Here is a 21,721-nt window from a genome sequence, read left to right on the forward strand (position 1 = left end):
GATAGGAGGGAGAGAGAGGTGGAAAGACATTAACTTTAAATACATTCTCAAAGCTGCTGGCTGGCTTGGCTTGGATAAGCGATTTAATGAGATAAGTGATTTAATTCTTCACCCAAAGGGTGATTAACACATGGAATTCACTGCCACAGGAGATGGTGGCGGCTACAAGCATAGTCAACTTCAAGAAGAGACTGGATAAACATCTGGAACAGAGGTCCATCAGTGGCTATTAGCCACACTGTATTGGTAGAACTCTCTGTCTGGGGCAGTGATGTTCTGTATTCTTGGTGCTTGGGAGGGCTTCTAGTGTCCTGGCCCAACTGGTGGACCTCCTGATAGGGCCTGGGTTTTTTGGCCACTGTGTGACACAGAGTGTTGGACTGGATGGGCCATTGGCCTGATCCAACATGGCTTCTCTTATGTTCTTATGTGTGGGGCAGTGATGCTCTGTATTCTTGGTGCTTGGGGGGCACAGTGGGAGGGCTTCTAGTGTCCTGGCCCCACTGGTGGACCTCCTGATGGCACCTGGGTTTTTTGGCCACTGTGTGACACAGAGTGTTGGACTAGAGGGGCCACTGGCCTGATCCAACATGACTTCTCTTATGTTCTTATGTCTGGGGCAGTGATGCTCTGTATTCTTGGTGTTTGGGGAGGCACAGTGGGAGGGCTTCTGGTGTCCTGGCCCCACTGGTGGACCTCCTGATGGCATCTGTTTTTTTTGGCCACAGTGTGACACAGAGTGTTGGACTGGATGGGCCACTGGACTGATCCAACATGGCTTCTGTTACGTTCTTAGGATACAAATGCCCTCTTCAAGTCAGCCAGCTGGGTGGTGGGGCCTTCGAGAGCCACGCAGTATGTGTGAAAGAGCCACACATGGCTCCCCAGCCACAGTTTGGCCACCCCTGGTCTAGATCAAGTGTGATCACACACAATTGGTGTTCTTCTGCCAACAGAGGCTACCTGTGCAGGCGAGTCACTCAATTAGAACCAGGCTTTTGGGAAAGAATAACCTTCCTCAGTAAAAATCTCCCGCTTTCCTGACCAATGAAGCCTGCCAGGGCCGGAGCGGGGCTTTCTGGAGCCCCAGGTGACTCACCCACTAGCGCCCCCCCCCCGCCCCCTCCCATTATTTAAAAATATAGGGAAATTGAAGAGCGCCAAACTTAAAACTTTTCACTTTTTTTAATTTACTGGCTTTTAATTTTTCAAAAAAAAAAAGTGATGTTATAAAAAAAAATTGCGAGAAGAAGTGCTTGGCGGCCACGTTAGGAAGGAGGGTGACAGGTTAGGATGAGGTGGGAGGCCAAGTCACACATCGGTGGGGGGGAGAGGGGGGTGGCTTGGCTTTGTTGAGGGCAGCTGGGGGATGGGAAAGGACAAGAGTCAGGCGTCAGGGAGGGGGCACCCAGTTGTGACCCCTAGGCCAGGTGGCGCCCTAGACGACTGCCTACTTCGCCTACTCCCACACACCGGACTTGCCTGGCACCGGCTCAGAGTTTAGCTTTGCTAAACTGTTGTCAGCCTGGATTGACGGTTGCCAACTCTGGGTTGGGAAATTCCTGGAGACTGGGAGGTGGAATCTGGGGAGGAAGGATTTAAGCTGCTGAGAGACCTCAGCTAAATATAAAACCAGTCTCCAACGCCGCAACTTTCTGCAGGGGAACTGATATCTAATCTGGCGATAAGTTGTAATTCTGGAAGATCACCAGGCCCCACCTGGAGGTTCACATCAAACCCAGGAGGCGTGTCAGGCTAAAGCACAAGAGAATTCACCACTGGAAATTGACCAGAGTCTTGGAAATCAACCACAGTTATGGAAATTGACCAGAGTCTTCAATGTGGACTTCTGCTACTGAAAATGTGGTTTTAAATCGCATTATGGCTTTGGGAAATGTAATATTGTATACATAAACGCGCATAAAGTGTGAATATATTTATAACACGTTAAAATCAGCAAGTCAAACAGTGTTATCTTTTGTGGTTGCCCCACCGGGAGGTTGGCAACCCAACTTTTTAAAAAAAACATACGATAAGTTTATTTTAAAAATTCCAAGTTATACAGTACTTTGTGGATGAAGTAGTGTCAAGTAGATTAATTCCATATATAACAAAATTCTACTATGCATAAAGTACTGTGCTAGATATAACATTGTAGAACAGCTTATTTAGCATTTAAGATAACGTCCAGTTCACCAATCAATCAATCAATAGATAGATAAAATAAATAAATATCTTATTAAGGATAAATTAACTGATAATTAGGCTAGAATTTTTGACTCTTAAGCTAAGAATAAGGCCTTGCTCCATCCCAAGCCAAACAAAAAGGAATATTTAAATAAAAAGAGAAAGATGGCATAGCATAAGTTAGAAAGAATTATAGTGAGAGAAACTGAGGGTAAGTTGTGTTAATAGATAAGATGTTTTTAGATTCAGTATATTCCAGAAACGGAAGCCATTTTTCTTCAAAAGATGTGACCTTGGGGTAGATTTCGGACAAGGAAAGTTGTTCCATTGATTTTCACCATGATTAAAATGTCCCAGATTTTTGTAAACCAGTGTTCAAGTGATGGTTAAAGGTGTTGGATTTCCATAGAGATGCTACAGCCGTTTTAGCAGCTGTAAGAAGACTTTCAATCCGATCAACCCAACTGAAGGAAACTCCAAATGATCAGATATGCGCCAAATTCCACTTCCCCCACAGCCCCCCCTCTAGACCCCAGACTCCTTCACGTCATGCTTTGCAGACGTGGAACTAGTTTCATTTTCTTTGCCACTGTCTTGAAGCTGAATCGGTGGAGCAGGGATAGATCCCATCCCCAGACCTGTCAAGAAATCTTGCAACTGCATGGGCTTTGTTGCCAATGTTGTGGGGTGGGGGTACATGTGCTGGAAATAGGTTCTTCTTGAACTCCAGCTCTGGGGCTTGGACTAATCTCTGCTCTAGCCGGATCAGACACAGCGGCTTTGCTCAAGGGGCTGAGAACGACACCCTGAGGGACCTTTTATCTTCATGGCAGAGCAGTAACAGAAGCTGACGCAAGAGAAAGCACCGATCCCAGCAACCGTGGACAGAACACTACAGGGTAACAGAAACAGCCACTGGAGGAGCAGGGCTGCAAGCACTTGAGTACCTTTTTGACCCAAGAAGCTGCAGTATAAAGAACCAGACCACCAGTCCATTAGGATCACTACTGTCTATTCAGAATGGCAGCAGCTCTCCAAGGTCTCAGGCAGAGAGAGGTCTTTCACATCACCCTTCTGCCTTTTCAGGGGTGTCAAACATGAGGCCTGAGGGCTGGATCAGGCCCACAGAGGGCTCCTATCAGGCCCGCGAGCAACTTAGAATCATAGAGTTCGAAGGGACCTCCAGGGTCATCTAGTACAACCCCCTACACAATGCAGGAAACTCACAAATACCTCCCCCCTAAATTCACAGGATTTTCATTGCTGTCAGATGGCCATCTAGCCTCTCTTTAAAAACCTCCAAGGAAGGAGAGCCCACCACCTCCTGAGGAAGCCTGTTCTACTAAGAAACCGCTCTAAACTCACAAACACTTCCCCCTAAATTCACAGGATCTTCATGGCTGTCAGATGGCCATCTAGCCTCTGTTGAAAAACCTCCGAGGAAGGAGAGCCCACCACCTCCGAGGAGGAAGCCTGTTCCACTGAGGAACCGCTCTAACGGTTAGGAAGTTCTTCCTAATGTTGAGCTGGAAACTCTTCGGATTTAATTTCAGCCCATTGGTTCTGGTCCTACCTTCTGCAGCCACAGAAAACAATTCCACACCATCCTCTAGATGACAGCCCTTCAAGTCCTTGAAGATGGAGATCCTATCACCTCTCAGCTGCCTCCTCCCCAGGCTAAACATCCCCAGCTCCTTCAACTTTTCTTATTGTCATCTGCTTCCTTCTCCGTCTCTCTTGCTTCCTTCTGCATCACAGCTTTCTCTGCCAGGCTTGCTCAATTGCACAGGAACTACAGAGCAAAGCCTCTGGTTTTCTCCATTGACTAGCACATGAAGCAACTCATGTACAAAACCTCACAGTGCCCAGCCACTTCACGTTTTTCCCTGGGTCTTAGGCTCTAAGCATGGACCATGAGATTTCTGTAATGAATGTCAGTTAATCAAAAGCAGGTTTGCAACTTACAAAATACACACCCGAACAACACCTGAACAGCTTACGCAAGATTGCTACAGCACAGACACTGTCTCAAGATTTTGATGCAACAATTCAGAGCAAGAGGGGTCGGTTACCAGAAACTTTTATATAAACAAAACATTGCAAGAGTACTAATCTTTTAAGCATATATCAAGTTTTTTAAAAAAATCTTTAATTGCGTTTGGGTGTGTCCGTTATAAAGTTTATATCTCGCTACCAGGTATTACATTTTAGGACAGGTCTCATTTATGTCAGAGCCGACCCTCATAACAAATGAGTTTGACACCTCAGATTTAGATGGAGATGCTGGGGACTGAACCTAAGACCTTCTGTGTGGAAAGCAGATGCTCTGCCTCGGAGCTACAGCACCTCCCCGTTTCTTGTAGGCCCTGCCAGACAACTAACAGTACAATCCTATGCAGAGAGTTACCGGCGAGGAGCAGGCTGCAACAGAAAAGCCAGATTTGAGTCTAGCGAGGCCTTAAAGACCAACAGCATTTCCACGATGTTCCGCTTTCGACAGCCAAAGTACCCTTTTCGCCATCTGACGAAGGGAATCTTGGCTCTCAAAAGCTGAGGCCCTGGAAATTTTGTTGGCCTCGAAGGTGCTGTTGAGTCGCTGAAATCAGTGGGCTTCGATTGGAGCACCTCTGCGTAGAATTACACAGCTCATGAAAAAAATGTATAGGTTCTCTAATGCTAATGGGCAGGTCAAAGAGACCTTCTGCCTTGAGATCTTTCAGCTACAACCCATTAAAATGCCACCCCAAGGAAACAGAGACCACCCAGAAGAAAAACACGGCTTGTCCAGGCTGTCTACAGAGTGTATCCCACCGGGTGCCAAAGACACAGCTCCAGTGTTTTGGGCTGTATTCAGAGGAGAGCTTTTGAACTGGGTACAAGCAAAAGGTTTGAACTGCTCAGTTGCTATCTTCTCCCTAAAAAGGGAACTACATGCGGCCCAAAAAAGGTTGCAGGAATAGTGAAAGGACAGGATTAGACATCCAGACCAGTGTTCCCTCTAAACTGAGCGAGTGTGAGCTAGCTCAGTTTCTTAGCCCTTGGCTCACCCATTTTTGTCTTAGCTCCGGAAAAATGGCCCCACAGCAAACTAATTTATACAGGAGTTAAAGCTGCAATACTGCAGTCCTAAGCTCTGCTCCAGACCTGAGTTCGATCCCCGGCGGAAGCTGGGTTTTCAGGTAGCCGGCTCGAGGTTGGTTCAGCCTTCCATCCTTCTGAGGTCGGTCAAATGAGTACCCAGCTTGCTGGGGGGAAAGCGTAGATGACTGGGGAAGGCAATGGCAAACCACCCCGTAAAAAGCAACGTCACCCCAGAGTTGGAAACGACTGGTGCTTGCACAGGGGACCTTTCCTTTTCCTCACAACTTTAAGGCCAGTAGCTCAAGAAGTAGAATTTCTGTTCATGAGATTCCACAGCTTAGAGGGAGCATTACATTTTTGCACAGTCGAATCCGACTCTTTGCGACCCCCTGGACAAAGTCATCCAGATTCTCCTGTCTTCCACCATCAAATTCGTGTTAGTTACACCAGTAATGCTGTCCAGCCATCTCATCTTTTGCCGTCCCCTTCCACTACTCCAGACTAATAAAGAGCCGGACAGAGAATATCTAGCTACCTGAAAATGAGTTCTTTTCGGGGACCCTAGGGTAACGAAGGAACTTCCTACAAGAAACTTCGAGAAATAAGGCTGAACTGTGAGACGCCACGAGGCCAGAGACAGGTAAACATTGGGCCAGTTTTCAGAAAAGGGAGTGGAGGGAGAACTATGGTTAGGTTACTCTGCTACCAGGGAAAATGCTCGAGCGCATATAAAGCCGTTGGGTCTGTAAGCATTTGGAAATCAATGAGTGGGTTAGCAAAACGAGCATGGGCTTGTTGTGAAGAAATCTGGTGAGAGCAGCCCTATCATTATGGTTTTTGGACCGGAATCAAGGGAACAGAGTAGATGCGCTGGAACACAAGGCATTTGACAAAGCCCCCCAGGAGAATACGGTGGCCACACTGGTTAAATGTGAGCTGGACGATAGCAGCGTTGGGCAGATTCACAGCAAGCTGGAGAGCCACACACAAAGACCAAAGACCTCTTTGTCCATCCCTGCATTTTGCCAGTCTGGAGGTCTTGACCTGGCTACGTTTTTGACAAGCCCAAGGTCACTCAGAAAACTTGCATGGCAGAAGTGGGGATTCAAACCCGGGTCTTGACCTCCAGAGCACTGAAGTCCGCCCAGCGCTCTTCAGTGTTTTCCTCAATGCTTGGATGAACAGCCAGAAGGAATCTTTATCAGAATTTAGGGGGAGGGAGTTTTGTGAGCTTCCTGCATTGTGCAGGGGGTTGGACTAGATGACCCTGGAGGTCCCTTCCAACTCTTCTAAGATTCTAACAGGCTTCCTCCTCGGGAGGTGGTGGTGGGCTCTCCTTCCTTGGAGGTTTTTAAGCAGAGGCTAGATGGCCATCTGACAGCGATGAGGATCCTGTGAATTTAGGGGAAGGTGCTTGTGAGTTTCCTGCACTGTGCAGGGGGTTGGACTAGATGACCCTGGAGGTCCCTTCCAACTCTTCTATGATTCTAACAGGCTTCCTCCTCGGGAGGTGGTGGGCTCTCCTTCCTTGGAGGTTTTTCAACAGAGGCTAGATGGCCATCTGACAGCAATGAAGATCCTGTGAATTTAGGGGGAGGTGTTTGTGAGTTTAGAGTGGTTCCTCAGTGGAACAGGCTTCCTCCTCGAGAGGTGGTGGGCTCTCCTTCCTTGGAGGTTTTTAAACAGAGGCTAGATGGCCATCTGACAGCGATGAGGATCCTGTGAATTTAGGGGGAGGTGTTTGTGAGTTTCCTGTACCATGCAGGGGGTTGGACTAGATGACCCTGGAGGTCCCTTCCAACTCTGTGATTCCTGATTCTATTCTATGATTTGCAGGTGACCCTAAACTGAAAGCACAAACTTGGATCCTGGAAGACAGAAATAAAATTCAAAACATCCTTGGAAAACTGAGCTGCATCCCCCAGAATGACATTCAACAGAGGCAAACACAAAAGCATTGCATTTTTGCAAAAATAATCCAAATGCGCAAGTAGAAGAGAGCAGTTTCAGCAGCAGCGAAAAGGCAATGGGAATTGCATCCCTGCGTTTTTCCATTTATTTCTTTCCCACTTCTCCCTGCAGCTGCGACCTAAAAGGCTTTCTCAAACATTGATTGGGCCTTTCTAGAACACCATTTTCCTCTACTCCGTTTCCTCTCACAACAATCCTGGGACATTGGCCAAACTAAGTTTTTGACAAGCCCAAGGCCACGCAGCAAGCTTGCATGGCAGAAGTGCAGATTCGAACCCGGGTCGCCCAATGCCCTAGTCCACCACTCTATTCCCTGCACCACACTGGCTTGCTATCCTCTATGCCACACAGTCACCAAAGGCAAAAATAAAAAGGCTCACGGGGTTTTAGGCAGCATTAATACAGACCGGAGCATCCGGGGGACACGATCCAATTCACAAGAACTCCTAGTTCAAGGGTGTCAAACCTACGGCTCAGGGGCTAAATCAGGCCCCCAGAGGGTTGCTATAAGGCCCCCAAGCAACTGGCTGTTGTCTGTGTTATTCTCCCTTTCTCTTGCTTCCTTCTTCATAACAGCTTGCTTTGCAAGGCTTGCTCAATGTCACAGGAGCTACAGAGCAAAACCTCTATTTTCTCAGTTGGCTAAGGCTCTTTCCTTGGGGAGGAAGGGAGGGAGGCACAGTTTTTTTCCCTAGGCGCTCTCATACGCACAGCAGAGCTACTAAGCCAAGCCTCTCTTCCTTCTATTGGCTGAGGCTCCTCCCCCTCCTGGTCCCCTGGGGAAGGAAGGAAAGAGCTACAGCTTCCTTTGCCCAGTTCCTTGGATCCCATGGGAGAAATGCAAAGAAAGCACCTTTAAGACAAACAACTGCTAATGTTTTAAGCATGTTTTAAGTTTTTAAATATATACATATTTGTGTTTGTCTGTAGTTTATAAAGTTTATATCTCTGCTACCTAATCTTAAACAGGTACATAATAATAATAATAATAATAATAATAATAATAATAATAATAATAATAATAATAATAACAACAACTTTTATTTCTATCCCGCCCTCCCCGCCTAGGCAGCTCAGGGCGGCTAACAACAACTTACACATTAACATAAATAATAAAACTTTGAATTTAACAATTAAAATTAAACATATAAAAACCAGTCAGTTAAGTTAAAATACATAATTTACGTTACACTATATATATATAAATATATCTGGCAGCAATAAAACTGTTATGGCGCTGGTTCTGCCAGTTTAGATAATCTTATAGATGGCGGTTCTTTGTACCAGGCAACTCAGCAGTCGATGTCATTATAGGCTTGTCTAAAAAGGGCGGTCTTGCAGGCCCTGCGGAACTGGTCAAGGTTCCGCAGGGCCCGCACTTCCTCCGGAAGCTGGTTCCACAGTGCAGGTGCCGCAACTGAAAAGGCCCGTGCTCTGGTGTTTTGGAGTTTGACCTCTCTCGGCCCAGACCGACAAGGTCTCATTTATGTCAGATCCGGCCCTCATAACAAATGAGTTTGACATCCCTGGCCTAGGTAGTCTGATTTCTATTGGAGTGTCCGGTTCTGCGTGTCGCACTTTAAGAAAACTGGTGGAGAAATCGGATTTTGATTCAGGAGCATCTCAAAGAGATCAACAAGAGGTTCAGGGTAATGAGCTCTCAAGAGTCCACGCTCCCCACAGGGATAAAAGGACTCCGATTTCTCCATTTCAACTTGTATCCGATGAAGAGAGCACTGACCTTCAAAAGCTCATGCGCAGAAACTCTTGTTGGTCTTCAAGGAGCTCCTGTACTCGAACCTGGCTCTTCTAAAAATATGGAGCACAGGTCCATCAGTGGCTATTAGCCACAGTGTATGTGTGTATATAAAATTTTGTGCCACTGTGTGACACAGAGTGTTGGACTTAATGAGCCGTTGGCCTGATCCAACATGGCTTCTCTTATGTTCTTCAGCACCCAACATGGCTACTCTATGAAACTATCTCTGTGAAGAAACCGGAACGGATTCAGAGGAGAGCAACAAAGAGAATGGGGCATCCAGAAGATTCCGAAAACAACCTATAACATCCAAATCACAAGATGTCCTGGCCTTGCTGTATGCTGCGTTGGTCAGGCCACACCTGGACTATTGTGTCCTGAGAAGAACCTCAGAAGAGCCCTGCTGGATCAGACCAGGAGGGTCCATCTAGTCCAGCCTCCTGTCTCACACAGGGGCCAACCAGTTCCTCTGGAGGGCCAACAACAGGGCAGAGAGGCCGAGGCCTTCCCCTGAGAAGAGCATCAGAAAAACCCTGCTGGGTCAGACCAGGGAGGGTCCATCTAGTCCAGCCTCCTGTCTCACCCAGTGGCCAGCCAGTTCCTCTGGAGGGCCAACAACAGGGCAGAGAGGCCGAGGCCTTCCCCTGGGAAGAACATCAGAAGAGCCCTGCTGGGTCAGACCAGGGAGGGTCCATCTAGTGCAGCCTCCTGTCTCACACAGTGACCAACCAGTTCCTCTGGAGGGCCAGCAACAGGGCAGAGAAGCTGAGGCCTTCCACTGAGAAGAACATCAGAAGAACCCTGCTGGGTCAGACCAGGGAGGGTCCATCTAGTCCAGCCTTCTGTCTCACCCAGTGGCCAACCAGTTCCTCTGGAGGGCCAACAACAGGGCAGAGAGGCCGAGGCCTTCCCCTGAGAAGAGCATCAGAAAAACCCTGCTGGGTCAGACCAGGGAGGGTCCATCTAGTCCAGCCTCCTGTCTCACACAGGGGCCAACCAGTTCCTCTGGAGGGCCAACAACAGGGCAGAGAGGCCGAGGCCTTCCCCTGAGAAGAGCATCAGAAAAACCCTGCTGGGTCAGACCAGGGAGGGTCCATCTAGTCCAGCCTCCTGTCTCACCCAGTGGCCAGCCAGTTCCTCTGGAGGGCCAACAACAGGGCAGAGAGGCCGAGGCCTTCCCCTGGGAAGAACATCAGAAGAGCCCTGCTGGGTCAGACCAGGGAGGGTCCATCTAGTGCAGCCTCCTGTCTCACACAGTGACCAACCAGTTCCTCTGGAGGGCCAGCAACAGGGCAGAGAAGCTGAGGCCTTCCACTGAGAAGAACATCAGAAGAACCCTGCTGGGTCAGACCAGGGAGGGTCCATCTAGTCCAGCCTTCTGTCTCACCCAGTGGCCAACCAGTTCCTCTGGAGGGCCAACAACAGGGCAGAGAGGCCGAGGCCTTCCCCTGAGAAGAACATCAGCAGAACCCTGCTGGGTCAGTCCAGGGAGGGTCCCTCGAGTCCAGCATCCCGTCCCATACAGTGGCCAACCAACCAGTTCCTCTGGAGGGCCAACAACAGGGCATGGAGGCTGAGGCTTTCCTCTGATGCTTCCTGGCTGTTCTAGGATTGACAAACCGGACACTTCTTGTCTCCCAGCATAAAAACAGCCAAATGTTTACCCAAGAAAGAGGGAGAGCTGATGGAAGGATGGGAACTCACAGGCAGGGCTGAGGGCTTCACCAGAGGATAGACTGATGTAATTTCATATCCTGAGAGTAAAACTGTACAGAGCACTGATACCGGTTGGCCAGGGTGCTTGGGGGGGGTGAGCCCCAGAGAATGGATAGGACCTACAACCTCTGACACAACTGGAGAGGAGAGGGGTGTGTGTCAGTGTGTGTGTGAGAGACAGAATAACACAAGGCAAGCTTCCTAGCACCCATACATTGCACCCAGGGGTGGGGTGGGGGGAGACAGCAGGTAAACTCCAAAGTCTGCACCAGAACGCTTTCCTGCTTTTACTTTCTTTTGCTAGCTCCCGTTTCAGAACCGTAAGCGATCCCCTTCAACTACTCCGCCGGTACTCGGTAGTAAATAAAACTTTCTTTTACTAGATCCCATTTCAGGATTGTAGGTGGTGCTGTTCAACTATTCTGCGTTGGCACAATAGCAACTGAAACTTTGGCTTGCCAAAAGCACTGAGATTGCGCTCTGTCCTACCTACTCCCACGAGGGGGTTCGTTCTCCCCCCAGCAGGAAAGGGCTTTGCAGGGGACAGGAATAAGTGTGTGTTTGGAGGGGGGGGGGTAGTAGCAGTTTGACCAGGCCTCCCCCAAACTCTTGCAAGGGTTTGGGGGGGGGGCAGAGAAGGAATATCAAGGGAGGGGGAGTAACAAGAGCCAAATCTGCTTTTGACAAGGGAGAGCCGTAGGCATTTAGTGCTCTCGAATGTTTTTATCATCTCCGATTAGGGGAGTTTTGACTCTCAAGAACTTCTATCCCCAAAAATCTCGCCGGACTCTTAAGGCGCTGATGGCTGACTCGAACCCAGCGCTTCCGCCGCTCCCCTCGGAAACCTGCGCCGCAACCAGACCCGAGGCAGTTCCCCGGAACCGCCGCCCCATTCCCAGCAAACCACCTAGCGTGCGGGGCTGCCAACACCCGGCGGGGGAATTCCTGGAGATTTCATCTGGGGAGTTTGAGGGAAGGAGGGGCCTCGGTGGGGCCCCGTGCCATATCGGCCGCCCACCCAAACGGCGTGACCCCGGGAGATCTCCAGGCCCCGCCTGGAGGTTGGCAACCTCACCAGCACGGCGAGTTCCTTGCAAAAAGCCAAACGACGCGGGCCTGGCCTGCAACGGCGAGAGAGACTCTGGCCTTCAACCCTCTCCAATGGAAGGGAAGGTGGGAGGGGGGCGGCGAGAGAGGGCAGGGGGAACCCCCCCCCACCCGCGCCTGCAGACCCCCTCCCCGCTCCGGAACGCCCCCCAGGGCGGCAGCAGCAGAGCGCCAAGGAGATCCAGCCAAGGGGCGCCGCGCAACGCCGGAGAGGTCCGCTCCAAGGCGCAAGGCCGGATCTGGGGGGGTGGGGGGCAGAAGGGGGGGCGCTGACAGTGGGGGGGGGCGCCCCATGGGGCACGGAGCCCCTTGCCTTCTACGGGCCCAGAAGACAGAACGGCCCAGAAGGGGGCGCCGTTTCTTAATTTTGCCCCCCCCCCAAAAAAAAAACCACGTCGAGGTGGAGGAGGAGGAGCCAGGGGGCGCCCCGACTCCCCCCCTTTGTAAGCCGCCCCAGAGAGCCCCCCGGGCGGAGAAGAAAGCCAAGGCGAGCGCGAGAAAGGCGGCGCGCCCCGGGGGCTCTGGCTAGGCGGCTCCCTCCGCGGCCAGCAGGAGAAGGGAAGGGAAGGGAAAGGGGGGTCGTGCTGCTGCCGGGGGGGGGCTCACTCACCCAAAGCTCCACGCCCCAGTCCATGCTGGCCGCCGGGCAGGCCGGATCCTCCTGCTCCAGCTCCTGCTCCAGCTCCAGCGCCTGCTGCTGCTGCTTCCTTCGCCGCCGCCCTCTAGCCCGCCCGGGGCACTCCCCGCTCCGCCGCCCTCCTTAAAGGCGCAGGCCGGCCTTCCCCTCCCCTCCCAGGCCCCGCCCGGGGCGCTCCCAGCCGCCGGCCCCTCCCCAGGGCGCCCCCCTCGGCGCCGGGCCAGCCGCAGCGCTCAGGCTCAGCCTTGGGCGCGCCCGCCTCCTCCAGGTGGGCCGGGGGATCTCCCGGAACCCCCGGCGGATCTCCAGGCTGCAGAGGGACTTCCCCGGCAGGAAGGGTGGACTCGAGAGCGGCGCATCTGCCCTTCTGGGGCTGGGCCCCCCAGTCTCCTGGAACAGCTGGACAGAGTGGTGTAACCGTGCAGGGGTGGCCAACGGTAGCTCTCCAGATGTTTTTTTTTTTTTGTCTGCAGCTCCCATCAGCCCCAGCCATTGGCCACCCCCATCAGCCCCAGCCATTGAAGTGTGCAGACTCTGGGAGAACCGGATCTGATTCTCTGCTCCTTCACTTGCAGCTGCTGGAATGGCCGTGGCTCTGGCAAAGCTGTCCTTGAAAGGGCAGCTTCTGTCAGAGCTCTCTCAGCCCCACCTGCCTCACAGGGTGTCTGTTGTGGGGGAGGAAGGGAAAGGAGATTGTAGGCCACTCTGAGACTCTGTCCCTGAAAGGGCAGCTGCTGTGAGAGCCCTCTCAGCCCCACCCACCTCACAGGGTGTCTGTTGTGGGGGAGGAAGGGAAAGCAGATTGTAGGCCACTCTGAGACTCTGTCCTTGAAAGAGCAGCTTCTGTGAGAGCTCTCTCAGCCCCACCCACCTGTCTGTTGTGGGGGAGGAAAGTAAAGGAGATTGTAGGCCACTCTGAGACTCTGTCCTTGAAAGGGCAGCTTCTGAGAGAGCTCTCTCAGCCCCACCCACCTCACAGGGTGTCTGTTGTGGGGGAGGAAGGTAAAGGAGATTGTAGCCGCTCTGAGTCTCTGATTCAGAGAGAAGGGTGGGGTATAAATCTGCAGTCGTCGTCATCGTCTTCTTCCCCAGCCAGGGATTAGCTTGAACAAAAGATCCAACTTCCACATGAGTGGTGGGGCCCTGTGCCCTGCTCATCGTTGCCAACTCCGACCTGTAAAATTCCTGGACATTTGGGGGTGGTGCTTGTGAGAGGGGGGGGATTGAGAGACGGGGTACACCTCAATCTGTGATGCAGAAGAGCTTGCCCTCAGAAGCTGCCGTTTCCTCCAGGAGAACTGGCCTCTGTAGTCTGGAGAGGAGCTGCAACTCTGCAAGTCTCCAAGCCCCACCTGGAGATTGGTGCAACTGGGGAGCTCTTGGGGTGCCCTCCTTACTGGGCTGCCGCTGGGCAGAGAAGCTCTCCGGAGTGGGCTCCTAGCTGCACTGACGGCCGGGTCAAAAATCACAGCAATCATCTGACACGGGTTCTTTTCTGCGGTTCAGGCGCATAAAAAGTAGGTTCCGCTCGGGCCTTTACAGTGTAGCGAAGCTGGTCTCGCTCCACACTGGAGCCCGATCACAAAAACTGTGCTCTAAAGGCAATTAGAACCGACACTAAACAATTGTAAATATTAATACACACTCACTTCCATGCCCAAGTTCTGTTAGCCCAGGCAGTCCAGACGAAGGTGTCCTTTATTTCCCCGTTTCAATGTATGGAAAATCTTCAACAGTGGCGTAAACGTCACGATTGTATTTGGATGCCAAAGGAAGAATAATGCCGGCTGTAATTACTGCTATGAGCAGGCCTCGGATTCAGCGGGAGCGCACAGGAGAGCAGCTCCTGAACCTTTCTGAGGATTCCCCCTCTTCTTCCCCACCTACCTCGTCCATTGAATAGTGGGTGCAGCTGCATAACAATCCCTGGATGAGCTCCACCACCTATTTTCCTACAAAATGACCCCTGGCTATGACTTCCTTATCTTCCTTTCCAAAATCTCTAAGCCTCTCAGGGACTCAAACCTTACATTGGTTAGAACAGCTTCCCCTTCCCTCAGCAATGGGCCACTACAACCCCATGGGCAACAGACCATGATATTCTGTCACGGAATCTTAAATTTGCAATCTAAGCCACTCCCTACCAGATAATTTCACTATACTGTCATTGGATCTTAAATTCGTACCCGTTTGCATTCTGAGCCACTGACTGCTGTGTGGCTTTGTCCACTGTACCGGATTCCTCGTCTGATGAAGTGTGTTCAGAGAGCACACGAAAGCTTCCGTTCGGAATAAAACTAAGTTGGTCTTAAAGTTTAGAGAGAACACGGAAGCTGACGTTCTGAATCAAGCTAAGTTTATTTATTTATTTATTCTATAACTTATATCCCGCCCTTCCCACAAAATGGCTCAGGGCGGCTCACAGCAAACAATAAAACAATAAATTATTACATTTAAACAACAGAATTATTACATTTAAAAGTTAAAACATTTAAAAACCTTAAAATTTTAACATTAAATCTATACCATATGAGTCACAGAAGTCCAATAAGCTACATTTATTTCCCAGTCAGGCGTAGGCTAACCGGAAGAGGGTTGTCTTACAGGCCCTGTGGAACTGAGCAAGGTCCCGCAGGGCCCTCACCTCTTCCGGCAGCTGGTTCCACCATGTAGGGGCCATTGTGGAAAAGGCCCTGTCTCTGGTTGTCTTGAGACGGACTTCCTTAGGCCCGGGGATGGTGAGAAGGTTTTGAGTCCCAGACCTCAGTACTCTCTGGGGAACGTTGTGGGGAGAGACGGTCCTTCAGGTAGGCAGGTCCCAGGCCATAAGTTGGTCTTAAAGGTGCAACTTGGCTCCTATTTTGTTCTGCTACTTCAGACCAACATGGCTGCCTACTTGGATCTCGACCAGGGGTGGCCAACGGTAGCTCTCCAGATGGTTTTTTTGCCTACAACTCCCATCAGCCCCAGCCAGCATGGCCAATGGCTGGGGCTGATGGGAGTGGTAGGCAAAAAAACATCTGGAGAGCTACCACTGGCCACCCCTGGTCTAGACCATGATACAGATGGAGGGGCCAGGAAACATGGATGGTGTGTATGGTGTCTGCAGATAATAACTTAATATTGGACGGAAATACAATTTCGGACTGGTGGGTTAGGTGCCAGGTTAAGTCGATGTTTCAGTTGGATAAAGGTCTGGGCTTTCCGAAGGACTCGGAGGTAAATGAATTTGATAGTATAATTTATGAGCCTCAAAAACTTATTTCTAAAATTTATGAGTGGCTTCTAAAGTATGAGATGCAGAGGGAAGCGGTTAAAGAAAGTTGGGTAAGGTGGCTACAGGATTTCGGTTATTCGATTGAACTAATGGAGTGGGAAAAAATTTGGAAAAATAACATTAAACTGACCAAAGCAATAGTTTTAAAAGAAAATCTGTATAAAATGATGTACAGGTGGTACATTACCCCAGAAAGACTAGCCAAAATAAATCCAACGTATAACAATAAATGTTGGAAATGTAAAAAAACTAAAGGGTCACTTTACCATATTTGGTGGAAGTGTGAATTCGCTAAAAAATCTTGGACCCTTGTAAATATTTGGATTGATAAGGTTTTTAGAAAGAAAAGGATTAATCATGCTCCTGAACTTTATCTTTTGAGCATATGTAAAGAAAACTTGTCTTGGGGGGAAAAAAAGCTATTGATGCATATGATAACTGCAGCTAGAATACTCTACGCGAAATATTGGAAGCTTCCTCAAATTCCGGATAAGGAAGAATTTCTAGTTAAGTTATTAGATATAGCCGAAATGGATATTTTGACAGTAAGATTGAGAGACGGTAACTGGAAAGAATGTATGAAATCTTGGGAACCAATGTATTTCTGGGCAGAAAGTATGGGTATTGTGGTGAGACATTAACACAGTTATTTGGTAAAACCCGTTTATCTCCTTATTTATGTGGGTGGAGTGGTGGGGGGAACATATTTTATGTTCATGTTATTTGATGATTGTGTTTTGTTGTGTTTTGTTGTGTTGTTGTCGGTGCTGTATGTATCGTTTGTTTGTTTTATAATAAACTTTATTTACTGGAAAAAAAAAAGAAATAGTTATAAGATCCTTCTCACCCATCAAGGCGACTCAAGGAAACTTGCAAAAATCTAACCAGCAGGCAGCGAAGCGTTAAAATATAAACACACACACACACGCACACACACACAACACAAGGGAAGAACCTTCAGATGACTTGGGCTGGTATACCGACAGCACCCCCTTCTGGAGAACCAGGGCATAGCACCCTCCATATGCACATTGGAGACTTTCAGGGTCAGATTGTCTAGTGCAGGGGTGGTCAACGGTAGCTCTCCAGATGTTTTTTGCCTACAACTCCCATCAACCCGGATGGGAGTTGTAGGCAAAAAACATCTGGAGAGCTACTGTCCCCCCCATTCTAGTGGGCGCTATGTGGCGGTTACCCTTGGAGCAGGGGTCCGTTTTGAGCCTGTGGGCACCTTTGGAATTCTCACCCAGGGCAGTGGGTGCAACCCAGAAATGGAGCCAACCACAAAATGGCTTCTGCAGGAGGTGGAGCCAAAGGCACAAAAGAAGCCCAAATTCAGGGGACAGGAAGGGTAATTGAATAACGGGGAAAGAGGAGTGAGAGGGAATCAAACAAATGGGGCGAAAGGGCTTTTTAAAGGTGCTTTGCAGAAAGCAAGTGGTTTTGGCGTACAGTCGCCATTGAGCCAAATCACAGCCATGCACCAAAACAATTACGAAGGGTGCCCTTGTGTCTCCTCCACCCCCAGAACTGAATCGTTTATTAGTCAGTCAACGATATTACGAATATTTAAAAATTACAATATATAAATAATTGGCAGCAAACTATTCGAATTACAGAGTTCAATTACCAGTACAACAGACAGACTGGAGATTTAGCCTCCTGGAAGAAAATAGTAAGATTAGCTTTTTTTTTTAAACAAAAGTGTTTAAGCCAAAGGTGATTAACATGGGGTACAAACCACCAAATACAGCTGTGGCCTGCCCCTGCCCCTCATTTCCAGGGGGCTTTTATGAGTTCCCAATGGAAGGGCCACTAAACCCAAGGGAGGTAACTCAGCCGCAGTGCCTGGTGTGTGCAAAACTTTCTCATAAAGGGCCCACAGCAGCCAGTGTTTGAGCTGCAGAAACTCTACGGATAATTTATTATTCAAGGTGTCAATTATCAGTAACATTAAATGGTATCTTTCCATCTACCCAAGTTGGCTTTCATACTGGCTCTGACTTCTGACGTTGTCAAGCTGCGGTTATAAAGGTTACTCCTCACCCTGTAGAGCAGAGTGGTAAAGCAGCAGTACTGCAGTACTATGGTCTGAACTCTCTGCTCATGACCCGAGTTCGATTCCGGCGGAAGCTGGTTCAGGTAGCCGGCCCAAGGTTGACTCAGCCTTCCATCCGAGGTGGGTAAAATGAGTCCCCAGCTTGCTGGGGGGAAAGTGGAGATGACTGGGGAAGGCATTGGCAAACCACCCCGTAAAAAGTCTGCTGTGAAAACGTGAAAGCAACATCACCCCAGAGTCGGAAACGACTGGTGCTTGCACAGGGGACCTTTCCTTTCCTTCCTTGCAGATTACACTGTTTTCGAACTGCTGTGAGTGCTAAATGTTGGAAGGGATGTGGTCACTTGGGGGACTATATGCCCTGCTGGTTATATTGTCCTCACATATACTCATTTTGGCAGTTGATTTTACAACCTATTTTTATGATAACAGGAGTCACAGTTCTTGTCAGGCCAGAAATCCTATTGTTATCTATGCTACTAGTGGGCTTGGGAAACAAAAGTAAAAATATTTCGATCACAACTTTGTTAGCCATTGCTAGGATTGTAATTGCTACAAAATGGGGAGAGAAAAGCTCACCTTCTTTATTATCCTGGCAAAATAAGGTGTGGGGATGCTTTGTCCCTTGCAAAATGGCCCGCTATTATCTCATGCCAAACTTGCAAAATTATCAAGAGAAACGTACAGTGATATGGTTTCCAGTAGTATCCTATTTGATTCAGCAAAAAGTGGATCCTAATGAGGCTTACGAGCGGGACTTGTTATTTTTCTAACGCAGTCCTTCTTTGTATCTTCTCCGTAACACATCTGGTTCTCTGCATTCTGTTTGTGTCTGTCATTCTGTAAACTGTATCAATGTACTGACATATTGGTTTGGTGCATGTTAAAAAGAAAGATTATTCCATACTTCAAAAATCAATAAATAAAGGTTACTGACTCCTGGCTTACCGCAGGAGAGCTTGTTCGCTGCCACAGGGTGAGCTTTAAAGCGTTCGGCACCTGGCAGATGTGCATTTGTTTTGGGGGAAGACACACATTTTGGATAATTGGCTGTACCTTTTGTAGCAGCAGTTGGCTGGGCAGGGAGCCTAGAGGCCTCTTTGATATTCTTCTGGCTTTCTCCTGCCCGCCATGCCTCCAATGAAGTAATCGGCTCCTAAAATCATACCAGACCAGAAGAGGCAGGTTCCCAGGAAAGCCCGACACACCTTGAGAACTAAGGTCATTCGCCCTGCGGCACTGTACAGCGAAAATGAACACACAAGTCAAGGTGTTGGTTTGTCAAAGTCTTCTTGGACTGACAGCGGCTTTTCAGTGGCAAGAGCTTTTCAGCGTTTTCATTTTCCTCACTTGTAAGTTCCTGTTCTTTTGGGGAGGGGGGGGGGCGAGTCCTGTTCTGAAATTACAGTGGTGTAAAAAGGTAAAGATAGACCGTTTTTGCACACAGCTCACCTCGCAGTCACAATCCTGTTCCCTCCGCAGCGTCTGTCAGATTTTCCACCATCTGCGCCGGAGTTACAGGAAGTGCCGCGGCTTTTGCATAGCAAACGTAAACTGGGTTTTAGCGGTTTACATTTGCTATGCAAAAGCTGCGGCACTTCCTTCAACTTTGGCGCAGATGGTGGGAAATCCGACCAGATGCTGCGGAGGGAACAGGAATGTGACTGCGAGGTGAGCTGTGTGCGAAAACGGTCGTAGTCAGTCCCCTGTGCAAGCACCAGTCATTTCCAACTCTGGGGTGATGCCACATCACGAGGTTTTCACGGCAGACTTTTGACGGGGTGGTTTGCCATTGCCTTCCCCAGTCATCTACACTTCCCTCCCCCCTCCAGCAAGCTGGGGACTCCTTTGACTGACCTCGGAAGGATGGAAGTCTGAGTCAACCTCGAGCCGGCTACCTGAACCCAGCTTCTGCCGGGATCGAACTCAAGTTGTGAGCAGAGAGCTCGGACTGCAGTACGGCAGCTTTGCCACTCTGCGCCACAGGGCTGCTTACAGTGGCGTACAACCAGTTTAAAAACCTGCAGTTTAGATCTACAGTTAGATATGCTGGGCATAACCCAGTGTAATATTGGATCGGCCACTAGAGGGAGCAAAACATGTTCAGAACAGATTAGTATTTAGGGGCACAAGGAGAAGATGCCAGGGATTGAAACTAAGGTTGCCAATCCAACATGGCTCAGCCCAACTCGACATGGTCCAGCCCAACAAGGTCTCATTTATGTCAGATCCAGCCCTCATAACAAAGGAGTTTGATATCCCTGGCATAGTGGGTTGGTCCTGGTTAGTAGTTTGGATGTAGTAACAGTCATGAGCTTGACATTAGACACATTTAAGAACATAAGAGAAGCCATGTTGGATCAGGCCAATGGCCCATCCAGTCCAACACTCTGTGTCACACAGTGGCCAAATATATATATATATATATATATATATATATATATATATATATATATATATATATATATATATACACACACACACACACACACACATATATATATATATATACACACACACACACACACACTGTGGCTAATAGCCGCTGATGGACCCGGCAGAGACTGATCAAGAGAGAGATCTTGGGGTCATGATAGATAACTCACTGAAAGTGTCAAGACAGTGTGCGTTTGCAATAAAAAAGGCCAATGCCATGCTGGGAATTATTAGGAAGGGAATTGAAAACAAATCAGCCAGTATCATAATGCCCCTGTATAAATCGATGGTGCGGTCTCATTTGGAGTACTGTGTGCAGTTCTGGTCGCCGCACCTCAAAAAGGATATTATAGCTTTAGAGAAGGTGCAGAGAAGGGCAACTAGAATGATTAAAGGGCTGGAGCACTTTCCCTATGAAGAAAGGTTGAAACGCTTGGGACTCTTTAGCTTGGAGAAACGTCGACTGCGGGGTGACATGATAGAGGTTTACAAGATAATGCATGGAATGGAGAAAGTAGAGAAAGAAGTACTTTTCTCCCTTTCTCACAATACAAGAACTCGTGGGCATTCGATGAAATTGCTGAGCAGACAGGTTAAGACGGATAAAAGGAAGTACTTCTTCACCCAAAGGGTGATTAACATGTGGAATTCACTGCCACAGGAGGTGGTGGCGGCCACAAGTATAGCCACCTTCAAGATGGGTTTAGATAAAAATATGGAGCACAGGTTCATCAGTGGCTATTAGCCACAGTGTATGTGTGTATATAACATTTTTTGCCACTGTGTGACACAGAGTGTTGGACTTGATGGGCCGCTGGCCTGATCCAACATGGCTTCTCTTATGTTCTTATGACCTCTGCTCCATATTTTTATCCAATCCCCTCTTGAAGCTGGCTGTGCTTGTAGCCGCCACCACCTCCTGTGGCAGTGAATTCCACGTGTTAATCATCCTTTGGGTGAAGAAGGACTTCCTTTTATCCATTTTAACCTTTGCTCTGAGAGAAAGGCAGGGATTAATCCATCTTCTTCTTCATCTCTTTTCAGGTGGAACAAGGATTGAAACCCAACAGAAAGTGAGAACTAGTGGGGTGTAGTGATTATAAGGTTGCCAAGTCCAATTCAAGAAATATCTGGGGACTCTGGGGGTGGAGCCAGGAGACTTTGGGCGTGGAGCCAGGAGCAAGGGTGCGACAAGCATCAATTGAACTCCAAAGGTCCAGTGATTTGCCCGTTTGTTTCTGGGCCCCTTTCACAACATCGCTTTTCGCCTTCAAAGGTCTGAACAACCTAGACCTGAAATATCAGCGGAGGAGACCATCTTCCTCTATGCCAGAGGTGGCCAAATTGTGGCTCAGGAGCCACACACAGCTTTTTCGCACGTATTTTGCGGCTCTCGGAGATTGAGGCGGAATTTAGCATTGGGACCTCAGTCGGTCTCTGAGCGCTGACCCACAGGCAACTGTTTCCGCCATGTAGGAAGTGGGGGAAGGA

The 21,721-nt window shown here is 49.1% G+C and overlaps 1 protein-coding gene across 3 annotated transcripts in view; it reads right to left on the bottom strand.

Annotated features, from left to right (window-relative positions):
* The window catches only part of TRIP10 (thyroid hormone receptor interactor 10), a 221,749-nt gene that overhangs the window by 141,437 nt on the left and 58,591 nt on the right, over nt 1-21,721 (bottom strand). For 2 of the 3 annotated variants that reach the window (XM_060252052.1, XM_060252054.1), the window contains exon 1: nt 12,432-12,548. The exons of the other annotated variant lie outside the window; for it this stretch is intronic. In XM_060252052.1, coding sequence (XP_060108035.1) covers nt 12,432-12,455 — 24 coding nt within the window. In that variant the 5' untranslated portion in view covers nt 12,456-12,548. Of the gene's footprint in view, nt 1-12,431; nt 12,549-21,721 lie in introns of those variants that run through there. 3 annotated transcript variants of the gene reach the window in all.

This window comes from Heteronotia binoei, chromosome 13, assembly GCF_032191835.1.
Source record: "Heteronotia binoei isolate CCM8104 ecotype False Entrance Well chromosome 13, APGP_CSIRO_Hbin_v1, whole genome shotgun sequence".
Classification (NCBI taxonomy): domain Eukaryota; kingdom Metazoa; phylum Chordata; class Lepidosauria; order Squamata; family Gekkonidae; genus Heteronotia; species Heteronotia binoei.